This window comes from Cicer arietinum, chromosome 7, assembly GCF_000331145.2.
Source record: "Cicer arietinum cultivar CDC Frontier isolate Library 1 chromosome 7, Cicar.CDCFrontier_v2.0, whole genome shotgun sequence".
Taxonomy (NCBI): domain Eukaryota; kingdom Viridiplantae; phylum Streptophyta; class Magnoliopsida; order Fabales; family Fabaceae; genus Cicer; species Cicer arietinum.
The window spans coordinates 13,539,484-13,552,256 of NC_021166.2; the positions used below are offsets into that span (position 1 = coordinate 13,539,484).

The window sequence follows — 12,773 nt, forward strand, 5'->3', positions numbered from 1 at the left end:
AGGAATGCCAATGGGCTACATGGCTCGTGTTTTCCAGTGGAAAACATCTGAACTCAGTAATGTTTTACAGCAATTTCTACATGTGTGTTATGATTTACTGAATGGCAAAGTTGATAATGAAAAATTTGCCGAAGAACTAACAACAGCGTTGGATTGGATAATGAATCACTGCTTTTCGCTTCAGGATGTTTCTATTATGAGAGAGGACATCAAGAAACAATTTGATTGGGATGAGACACGAAGCGAAAGTGAAGCAGAGTTTGGGATGATAGGTCAGTTTTTAGAGGAAGATAAGTTGCATTCTCCCACAGAAAAGTTGCCATCTTTGCCTCATGTAACTACAGATGGTCACGAACTTCAGAATCGAGAGATGTATTCTTATGAGAAAGAAGAATTGAAAAGTATTAAGGAAAATTTGATCCATGCTGAATCTCAAAAGGAAGTATTGGAAGGGAGGTTTCAATCAGCTACTGATAAGATTGAGTCCTTAACGAATCAACTTAGAGAATCAGAGAAAACTATTGACAGCTTGAGATTAGAGTTACAATCCTTAGAAGAATCCAATGAAATACTTGAGGATCAAATGAAAAAACACAAAGTGATGAAATCAGATCTTGATGCACAGCATAAAGGGGCTGAATTAAAAGAGGTCGGTCTCAAGGTTCTGGAATTAGAAGTGGAACTGGAGAACAAAAATCATTCTTGTGAAGAATTAGAGACCAGATGTCTTGAATTGCAGCTCCAGCTTGAAAGGTATGACCTATCTTTAAATATATGTTTCAAAACAATATATATATATATATATATATTTAGATTTTAATTTCTAATTGAGGATTTATTGCATATCCAAATAATGTTCTCAGCATGTCAAAGGAATGCTCAAACCATGGTATCGACCAGAAAGACAAGCCATTGCGAACTGTAAGTTTATCTCCTATTCCTTTTTCTCAATGACTCATAGTAATAGATTACTAGTTCCTAAGTTATACTCTGGAATATTTAATCCAGATGAAAAATGATTCTGCTGAATACAAAGTTGTGTCATGATAGTGTTCAGATTTATACTAAGTTAACTTGTTTTCTAAGTAACTAATTAGGGATCCCAATTTGGAGCAAGGTAAAAACATTGAACAATATAGCAGTTAAATAAATATCTGAAACATACAAAGTGTGGCACTGATACTGTTGCACCATGATTTGGTTCCTTGGGGCTAAAGTTTGTTGGAAATAAACATATCCTTGGCCTTGGTTCTTCGATATCACTTGATATTTTGCGCTTCAAACTAATTTTAATTGGAGGCAATATAAACTTATCAGAAAGATATTTGTATGCTTTGTTGGAGAAATAAAACTAATGTTACTTGTACACAAGACATAAAAGGGAAAATAGAGCCCCAAAGCCATGTTTGGCATTTGGAGAGTGGCAATAGACAAGTTAGGAGAAAAAAATGAACTACATATCTCAATGTGTATGATTGACTAAATAAATAAGTTTAATAACTCTAATGCTATCTAATTGAATTATGAGTTGGTTTTATTCATGTTGGTATTGTATTGAAGAATGTTGATCAATCCTACAGGACTTGGAGATAACAGCTGCTTCAGAAAAGTTGGCTGAGTGTCAAGAAACCATCTTTAACCTTGGGAAGCAGCTGAGGGCATTGGCTCCACCAAAGGATTCATCCCTTTTTGACAATGTCATTGCTGCGCAGCGTACCAATATCCCATCCACCACCACCGCCACCATGACAACAAAAATGAATCATAACCCTACTCCCCCGAAAGTTATGAAAACAAAGAATCGATCTCTACTCGACCAGATGCTATCTGAAGACAATACTAAAGCCAAGGTTTCCAAAGTAAATGACCGCAACTCCAATCTCCCCACCATTCCAGGCATTATAGAACCTTTGGAGAAGATTTTATCTTTGAACGAATTTAAAGCTCACGATGACCGAACTACTGATAATGATTTGGCCATTGTGCCAGCTAAGAAACCGGGAAGTGGAAGTTTGTGGAAGAAGTTATTATGGAAAAAGAAGAAAAGTTCCACTTTGAAGACTCCCCTTCCATTGAACACTTGAAAGGCTCATTCATACAATAAAGTGCAGTGTTGTTCAATACAGTATTTACTGAAAGAAGGAAAGTGTATTTCTTTCCTATATTTTTTAATGAAGGGACTTGATTGGTGTTTTTGTGTGTTTTGATCTTGTATATATACGACTTGTATCAAGATGATGAACTAAGATCACTTGCAGAGAGAAAAACTTAATTCTCATTTCTAGAAAATAGAATGAACTCAATTGCTTACAAAATGAACAAAGTTTCCGTATATACATCAAACAAAACCTACAAGTGAAGCTAAACTAACATTATATAATATGGAACTAATTGTACTTTGTAAATAATAACAGATAAATGGTGATTTGAAAAATAAATCAAGATTCTAATTTTGAAATTGAAACATTGATAATCAATGATATATAACTTTTTTGGATAGAAATATATAAAAACAATTATGACTAAAAGAATGATATATAATAATTAAAAGCAGAAAATAAATTAATAGAATATATTTATAATTGTCTTTAAGTCCCAACTCAACTGACGAATGTCGATATTGTAGATTGGACGTCTTGTCTCGAGTTCAAATTCGGACAGTGGTAGTTAATAATTACCATTTCTTCTAAGATAAAAAAGAAAATATATTCATGATGAATATTATAATTTTCATTTTAATTGATTATTATAATGTAGTAATGATTATCATAAAAGAAGAATAAAAAACTAAAATTATTCTTATATCGACATATAGGATAATCTATATATGAAATGAGTTAACTTTATATAATATTAGTGTATATTCAGACACGCAGAGTTTTTTTTTGTTGAACTAAAGCGTGTATATTTTTATTAAGATTTTTTTTTAATATATCTTTAATTGGATTTTTTAAGTCATTGAATATTGTTTAATTGCAATGAGAAAATTAATTTTAAAAAAATTAAATATGTTTTTAATTTCTTTAATTATATCAATTTTTATTTTTAGTCCATTTAAAAAGTTCATTCAAACTTTGCTCGTTCTAAATTTTATTTTATTAATTTTAGTCTTTGTTTTTTTTACAAAAGTTCACGCATTGTGTTTCAAGTGACTTTATATACATACCATTGATAAGATTTTAAAATATTATTAATTTAATAATTTAATTATTTAATCTTGAATATATATTAATTTATCTAAACTTCAAATTAAAGATAAAATTGTTAAGTTCAAGATTAAATAGTTAACTTAATTTAATGATATTTTAAAGTCTTAGCAATAACTTATCATAAAAAAAGTCAATTAAAACATCCGATGTGAAATTTTATAAAAAAAAGTTGGAATTAAAATTGATAACAAAAAATTTAGAAGGATCAAAGTTTGAAGAATTTTTTAAGAGGAACTAAAAATAAAAAATGATATATTTAGATAAACTAAAAATATATTTAACACATAAAAAAAAATTAAACATTGAAAAAATTAACTAGTAGAAGAATAACTCAAATGAAGTAGCTTTTAGAATAGTTTTAAAAATTAAGGATTGTTAACTTTTTTATTTAAAAAAAAAATTACAAAGGAAAAATTTTTGTAATAAAAAAATAATAGACTACACCAAAATGATAATTTTGGTGTATTGTCTATATTGTTAGTAATTTACTATGATAATTGAAAATAGATATATTAAATGGATCCTCTAAAAAAAATAACTTTTAAAGTTATTAATATGGTGTAATAATTATTCTCATAAAAGAAAAGAAAAGAAACAACTAGACGAATATAAAATTACTCTTTGGTTGATATATATATATATATATATATATATATGTGTGTGTGGAATTAGTTTTACTTTGTAAAATATTATAATAATAGTAATAATAGATAAATGGAAATTTAAAAAGATATAATTAAGATTCATAAGTTGAAATTGAACATGGATATATATTAATATATAGAGTGCAATAGTGTATTAATGTAAAAAAAATTACGCTGACATCTAACAAAAAAAACTATTCATGTTATCTAATTAACTCTCAAAATAAGCATAAAAAAGTAGGATGATAAAATAAAATAGTCAGTTTTCATTGGATATTAATTAAAATAATAACATATTTTTTAATTTTTAATATATAATAATTAGAAGCAAGAAAAATAAAGTTATAGAATCTAATATATGAAATTAATTAACTTTACTTATATAATGAGAGCAAATATATATAATGAAAAAAGAAAAATTATGCACTATCAATATATACTAATTTTACATATATAATTAATAAAAATAAGACGTAGAAGAATAATTCACTAACTAATATATTAATATTTTCTCAAAAAAAAAAATCTACTAGATTAATATGAACACTTTTGTAAATCAAACCTCTTTTATGGTAGAAATAAATATATTCGTCTCATAAAGTTGAAAGAATATAAGAATATTGATTTGTAAGGGTATAAGTTCCAACACCAAAATTTCTATTTTTTAATGTAACGTTATTTTATCATGTTTTTGATACACATCTTATCATGATATAATATAATATATATTATATTTAAATAACAAAATTACGATTGTGAACAATTACATATTAATTTTTTTAAAATTAGTTTATTATATTTTAAATTTAAAATTTAAAGAAAATACTAAAAATTAAATAAATAATAAAATAATTTTATATTTAAAACTATCTATTGACACTACTAAATAAAAAATTTAATTTAAAAAATAATAATAATAAATACCCAAATAATTATATTTTATTTGTTAGAATATAAATAAAAATACGATACATATTATATGTAAATAATAAAAATACCATTATAAATAAATTATATTTATTTTAATATTTCAATTAATTTTCATACTTTTATAATTTTAAATACTAATTTATTAATTTATACAAAAAAAGACACAACTACGGAGACTCATTTAATGTATTAGCTTTGAGTTTTTTTTCTTCTTAAAGTAACTTTGACATTAAATGTTTTCGCATCAACTTATATGAATAGTAATTAAGTGCATCTCTACTAAAAAGAAAATGGTATAAATGACATTTAAATAATAAATGTATCTGAAACTTATAATTTTTTATTAAAATAAAAAACTTCTCAATATTTTTTTTTATATAAATAAATAGTATTAGTGTATTTACTATTACCATTAATATAAAATAGAAAATAGTAAAATAAGAGTGATGTTTATACTATTAATTAAATGATCCATTTGAAAAAAATTAATTACCATTCCAATGAAAATGGAAATGGATTAATTTTATAATTATTATTTTTAACTCGTTTTAGGATGGAAGGTGTAGTTGAGTTAAATTTAACGTAGATGTGTTTTACTCTCCCGATCACTAATATAAACAAAAAAACTAATTTCATAATTATTAAGAAATCCAGTTAATTATAATTTTTTTTCTTCATATTTCATATAAAATATAAATTAAATTTACTTAATTGTATTCTATTTACTGTCAAACAATGAACCATCTGCATTAAATATTTTTGAATTAAATAAATAATATATTAAAAAATAATATTAAATAATTTAAAAATAATTAATTTTTTATTATACTTATTAGTGATATTTATTTGAATTTTTTTCTTCTTATAATAGTAAAAAAACTGTAAACCACTTTCTTACCAAATTAATATTTCATTTACCGTTAAAATATAAAGAAAAATGAATTTTAAATTTGTTAGAATATAAATAAAAATACGATACATATTATATGTAAATAATAAAAATACCATTATAAATAAATTATATTTATTTTAATATTTCAATTAATTTTCATACTTTTATAATTTTAAATACTAATTTATTAATTTATACAAAAAAAGACACAACTACGGAGACTCATTTAATGTATTAGCTTTGAGTTTTTTTTCTTCTTAAAGTAACTTTGACATTAAATGTTTTCGCATCAACTTATATGAATAGTAATTAAGTGCATCTCTACTAAAAAGAAAATGGTATAAATGACATTTAAATAATAAATGTATCTGAAACTTATAATTTTTTATTAAAATAAAAAACTTCTCAATATTTTTTTTTATATAAATAAATAGTATTAGTGTATTTACTATTACCATTAATATAAAATAGAAAATAGTAAAATAAGAGTGATGTTTATACTATTAATTAAATGATCCATTTGAAAAAAATTAATTACCATTCCAATGAAAATGGAAATGGATTAATTTTATAATTATTATTTTTAACTCGTTTTAGGATGGAAGGTGTAGTTGAGTTAAATTTAACGTAGATGTGTTTTACTCTCCCGATCACTAATATAAACAAAAAAACTAATTTCATAATTATTAAGAAATTCAGTTAATTATAATTTTTTTTCTTCATATTTCATATAAAATATAAATTAAATTTACTTAATTGTATTCTATTTACTGTCAAACAATGAACCATCTGCATTAAATATTTTTGAATTAAATAAATAATATATTAAAAAATAATATTAAATAATTTAAAAATAATTAATTTTTTATTATACTTATTAGTGATATTTATTTGAATTTTTTTCTTCTTATAATAGTAAAAAAACTGTAAACCACTTTCTTACCAAATTAATATTTCATTTACCGTTAAAATATAAAGAAAAATGAATTTTAAAAAGTGTATGCAATTGGTCCAACTTTGAAATTAGATACATATACCTTTTTAAACTCGTTTTTACTTATTAAGAAAAATACTATAAATAAAAAGAGTTAGTTTTAATAAATTATACTTACAGAATATCTTGGCTTCACCATTATAAAAAATGTATAGTAAATTATAATTATAATAACTGAAAAATGGTAAATATAATATTAACTAGAGAAAAAATTAAAAAAAATTAATATTATATTACGAATTAAAAATAGAAAAACTCATTTTAATTTTTTTGTGAAACACGACCATCAATATGAAAGAATAGGTAAATAATGAATCATCAAAATTTGTTGTCAAAAAAGTTAATTATAAGATTTGAATTACCTTCTTTAGAAGTATTAGGACAAAACATTTTAAGTATCTATAAGAGTGTTCCTCTGCCTCCATCATGAATATCCGAGTCTTCAATCATGGCACCCATCGAAATCATATCCACCACCACAATTCAAGCACCAAGTAACATCAACACCAACTCAACTCAAAAAATCCACTTGACCCCATGGGATCTCTTTTGTCTTCCTGTTGAGATAGACCAGAAAGGTCTTCTCTTTCACAATCCCCAAAACACAAAAGACACATTAAACCAAATCAACCACCTCAAAAACACCCTTTCCTCAACTCTTGCTTTCTTCCCATCTCTCACTGGTCGTCTCATCATTAATCATCACCAAGAAGATGACAACAACAACAACAATACAACTTCATGTTTTATCCTTTGCAACAACGTTGGTGCACTATTCATTCACGCATTAGCACAAAACACAAGTGTCTCCGACATTCTTAAACCAAACTATGTTCCTTCTATTGTCCACTCTTTCTTTCCGCTCAATAAAGTCAGAAACTATGAAGGCACTTCAAAACCGTTGCTAGCTATTCAAGTCACAGAGCTAGTTGATGGTATCTTCATTGGAGTCTCAATCAATCATGTTGTTGTTGATGGCAACTCGTTATGGCATTTCATCAATTCATGGGCTGAAATCTCACGTGGTTTTCATCAACCATCGAAACTTCCGACACTTAATCGTTGGTTTTACGATGGCACAATTGAAACTCCTATTAAATTTTCATTCGCAAAGGACGAAAAACAAAATATTGAAATTGAAAACTCTGGTTTTGTACCAGAGTTACCTCGTGAGAGGATTTTCCATTTCACAAAGGAGAAAATTGCAAAGCTCAAATCAAAAGCTAATGAAGAGGCTAATACAAACAAAATATCTTCGCTACAAGCGCTTTTAACTCACCTTTGGCAAGCTATGATTCGTTGTCAGAATATCGATCCGGAAGAAGAAATCATGTATAGTTTACCCATAGGTGTTAGAGGAAGAACTGTTCCACCTTTGCCAGAGAATTACTTTGGAAATGCATTGGAAGTTGGTGTTGTGAAAGTGAAAGCAAAAGAGTTATTGGTTGAAGGAGGGTTTGGAAAAGTTGCTTTAGAGATGAACAAAGTGATAGGTTCACATTGTGGTGATAATGTGAAAAGAAACTATGAATGTTGGGTGAAAAATCCAGTGTTGTTACAGAGTGGAGCACTTAGTAGTGTTAAGGCTTTGGCAACTAGTAGTTCTCCAAGGTTTGATGTTTATGGTAATGACTTTGGTTGGGGTAAGCCTGTTGCTGTTAGAGGTGGGGGTGGGAATAGAAGTGATGGAACAATTACTCTCTTTAGTGGATTGGAAGAAGGTAGTATTGATGTTGAAGTTTGTCTTTCTTATCATATTTTGGAGGCCATGGGAAATCTTCCTCAATTTATACATGTTTTGTAAGAATTGGGATATAATGTTGAATTCACGCGTAGACATTGGGACGTTAAATTGAGATCAAACAATTTAAAAATAAAGAATTTAATTTTAATTTTATAATTAAAGTTATTAAGTTTAAATATGGATCGTTTAATTTCGATCGAACGACTATCGATGTTTTAACGTCGTTGATATAATAAATTTTAAAAGCAGGTATGTCTTTTAATTAGTTTATGTTAATGTGAGTTCTTTATTTTATGTGATGGATAATTATCTTTAATTTGTTTGGGCTTTTTGAAAAGGTTTATATAAAATGTTTTATATATTAAATTTGTGATGGGAATAAGTATCTCTAATTTGTGATGTTAGTCTAAATATCAATGTAAAAAGGCAAAGATAACAGAATTTTATCTCAAGGCACTCATTAGTGGTTGAATCTAATCAATGATTCTCATGGGACCATCACGAGCAATAATGATATTTTGGATGCCATTGCCATGGAAATGATCGTGAGCCGAATTCATCTTTTGATAGGTTTCGGTTAATGAGTTAGTTCTAGGGGAAATGTTATGTTTGTTGAGTTCGGATTCATGGAAATATGATTAATTGCAATATCTAGTTTCGACAACTGTTATATATTTTAGAAAACACCAAAATTAGAAAAATAATACTCACAAATTTTGTAGTTTAATATTACAACAATCTAAGAATAAAAATATCGTAATAATCATTATTTAACCAAATTGTATGTGAAATGACAACATCAAACCTCTCTAAATATGCCAACATAAAATTATTGTCGATCAACTTCAAAACACATCACCATATCCATCATCTTTTGCAAACCCTCGTGAAACCATTATCGTTATAACCTCCTTCCTTGCATAAACACAATCACCACAAACCTTAATCATCCATACCATAAAAGCAATAATCGAAAATAAAGAACAATGAGAGAGGCACCACTTCCTGTCGGAAAATAATGGCAATGCATCTTTGGATCTAAGGGGTGTTTATTTTATAGATACACATATAATTCTTGATAATCTAAGCCTGCCTGGAAATTAATTTTTCTTTGTTTGGTAGATGGGAAAATTAAGTTTATTCCCATTAGATGGGATGAGAAAATTTTATTTCCATTAATTAATTTATTTTACGATTTTTCATGTTACACGAACTTGAATAAGTTATTAGAGAAAATTAGGAACATGTTTGTCAAAATGAGTCAACAAACATCAATAAAAACTTATTACTACACTTTATTAAATTATAAACAAACTAGTGTAACAAAATATTTCAAAATTCACATCAACCCAAATCAACCATTCACGTTCCTTTATATATTTTTGTTGAAAAGTAAGTTTGACGTAAATATGTTTAAAGTGTACAGAAGTAAATAGAGACAAATGCACAGTGTAATGCAGCGAAGTTGCAAAACTATCCATCTAATTACATGTTCTTCTTCCCAAAAACATATTTTACATTCTTCTTAAAATTAGTTTCCAAGAATTATATTATTAAACAAACACAATTTTTTGCATTTCATCTTTAAAATAATTTGGGTATATTTGAAACAAACACACCCCAAAAGCACGCCAAATTTACAAGTGGAGAAGCTCAGTTTCCATATTTGTGCTCTCATTCAATGTTTGTCCTTTCCATTTTACCGACCCTTTTTATTTTTCTCTCTTGTTTCTTTATATATTTAATTAATTTAAGTAGTTTATTAAATATTTTTCTCAATATACTTATGTGCAGTTCCCAATTTAACTTGTGATTAATTTTCCTATTTTGTCTTGTTGAATTAGGTAGATATAACATCTTTTTTAATTTTTGCTTAACATACTAAGTGTTGTGATGATTTGGTAATTTTAACTCTAACTTTATTTTAGTAAAATAGAATTGGTTAAGATGCAATATCTTATTAATATTTGTTAAAAATATTTATTAGAGTCGTGACAATTTCTTAAAATTTAAAATAATAAGTAGGATTGACTGAAATCCAATATCTTATTAATCCTAGTTTAATATTTTCATACTAATTAAAATATATAATATCAAAGCACTTCATTGCAACATATCTTTAAAAGCAACTAATGCATAATCATTTTCTACCTAAAAATGATATAGTTTTGATATCTCTATATAAGAATAAGAGTTTATTTTTTGTCAAATATAATAATAATTTTTTTTTCTTCTATTTTAAGTATACTTTTATTTCAAAACCGTTTTTATAAAATAAAAAAAAAAATTATCGAGACAAAATCTCTTAATTAAGATATTTTAGTGATAACAAATTTTAATTTAATAAATATCTAATTAGTTCTAAAATTATTAAGTAATAATATGTATTTTTGAGTATGGGTGTACATGGATTGAGTTGTATTATTTTTTTGTCAAATCAAATATCTGAACCAATTAATTTTATTTAAGTTGGACTCATCGCTCAATCTGTGATTTTTCCATCAAATCCAAACCAAACCAACCAGATTATGAGCGAGTTTGATTGAGTTGGGTTTATGGGTAATAAAAATAAATTAATATTTAACAAAAATGTAATTAAATTTAAATACTTGGAAATTTAGAAAATAATAAAATTATATCGCATTTAATACTTAAAATACATCTATAAACACAACTAAAAAACTTAAATTAATTAAATCAGCAACAAATTATCAATCATACTCTAACGACTAAATTTTAACTATATATCAAGAGTAAAAAACAAATAAAAATATATATGTCACGTCAATAAGTTGAATTCGCGGGTTCAAAGGTTCAAAAAGTTAAAAATGATACCCGAATTAAACCCAAACTTAAATGAGTTGAGTCAAATGGTTGGATTGGATTGGATTGAGTGTATTAATTATAAGACATATTTTTGTAAAATTTAAACAAATATTTAAATATAATAAAGAGAAAATAGATATATTTATTTAAGTTAATCTAAACTTGCATGGTAACTCCATTTATATATATCGAATAACCCCAAAGTTTTAGGCCGCTACGATTGTGAATTTGAGCAATTTGCTCTTTTCATTCATGACATGTTGAATGTAATCGGAGAAATCCGAGGAAAGGTACCCAACGTTGAGTTTGTTACAAATACAACAAAAAGGTCGAAAGCTATATTGCCCTTCCAAACTCATTATATATGTTATAGGGAAGAAAAACTTCAAATCTATGTTTTTGGGAGGACCACTAGTCGATACAAGAACGGGACAATGGAAATACAACAAAGTGGATTTTCCGAGCAAATTACGTTCTTGGAGAAAAAAGACTACGCAGTCTCTTGCTTAGTCCGAATAACCTTGCATTAATTAGTTTCATTGAAGTCTACAAAATTACTGTTGATATATTATAAATATTCCCATTTTTATGCCGATAATGTTAATAAAATATTAAGATTAACTAAGTCTTTAGTGATAATTACATATGTAACCAAACTCATTTTTATTTAATAAATATAAAAATATTAAATTTAATTAATTAATTAGAATTTTTCTTTTATCATGTGTATGAATTTTACGTTTTCATGACTTGTTTAGTGAGTCAGTTGTAAAAAAAAAAAACCAAGAAATAATTGAAGTTTAAAAAAAGGATATTACTAGTGTATTATAACTTAAAAAGTGTTTTCGTCCAGAATGTGTAAATTTAATGATAAAAATTTGACTTTATAGCTTTAAGAGAGAAGGTTCTAATTTTTATAATTCTCTATTTCTTAATTTTTCTTTTTAAGTATTTTTATTTTTGTCGACGATATCAAAAAGATACAAATTTTTAAAAATAATTTTCAAATATAATACTATTTTTTTTGTCCCATACATGGTTTTTTGTTAATAAATTATAATTTATATTATAACTATTTCCTTATTATTTAAAAGATTTCAAAATTATATTAAATTTAACTAATTAATTAGAGAAAAACATTTATTTTGTGTGTAAATTATACACTCCTATAAATCCTGTTATGATTTATTTTCAGAAAAATAAAAGTAAAAAAAATTGAAATGAGAAAAAAAATTATAGTTTGTGTACTTTATTGTTCTCATTTTTATGTTGATGAATTACAAAAATAATTATTTAATGAACAATATTTATCTCAAGTTTGATTTTTATAATAAACTATAATTAATATATTATAATTATTAATTATATTTTTATTTAGAAGATATATAAAAAAAATTAATTGAACTAATTATTAATAACATTTATCTCATATATGAATTATGCATTATAGCAGCTCCTTTAGTGACTCATTTACAAATAAACAACATAAAAAATTATATTGATAATATTAAAAGAAAACTAATTTTAACTCATT

At 25.5% G+C, this 12,773-nt stretch overlaps 2 protein-coding genes across 2 annotated transcripts in view; both read left to right on the forward strand.

The window, feature by feature from the left end:
* LOC101497896 (filament-like plant protein 7) overlaps positions 1-2,193 on the forward strand; it is a 6,051-nt gene extending 3,858 nt beyond the window's left edge. Inside the window, exons 5-7 of the mRNA XM_073363475.1 lie at positions 3-753; positions 864-921; positions 1,581-2,193. Coding sequence (XP_073219576.1) covers positions 3-753; positions 864-921; positions 1,581-2,084 — 1,313 coding nt within the window. The 3' untranslated portion in view covers positions 2,085-2,193. The remainder of the gene's footprint in view (positions 1-2; positions 754-863; positions 922-1,580) is intronic.
* Positions 2,194-7,117: 4,924 nt separating this feature from the next.
* On the forward strand, positions 7,118-8,473 carry LOC101498451 (protein ENHANCED PSEUDOMONAS SUSCEPTIBILITY 1-like). Its single transcript, XM_004509070.3, has one exon. The coding sequence runs from the start codon at positions 7,118-7,120 to the stop codon at positions 8,471-8,473; it is 1,356 nt and encodes a 451-aa protein (XP_004509127.1).
* The last annotated feature ends 4,300 nt before the right edge of the window (positions 8,474-12,773 follow it).

Bases quoted from the DNA above. Each gene is read 5' to 3' on its own strand.
- LOC101498451 (XM_004509070.3), top strand. From the start codon at position 7,118: ATGGCACCCATCGAAATCATATCCACCACCACAATTCAAGCACCAAGT.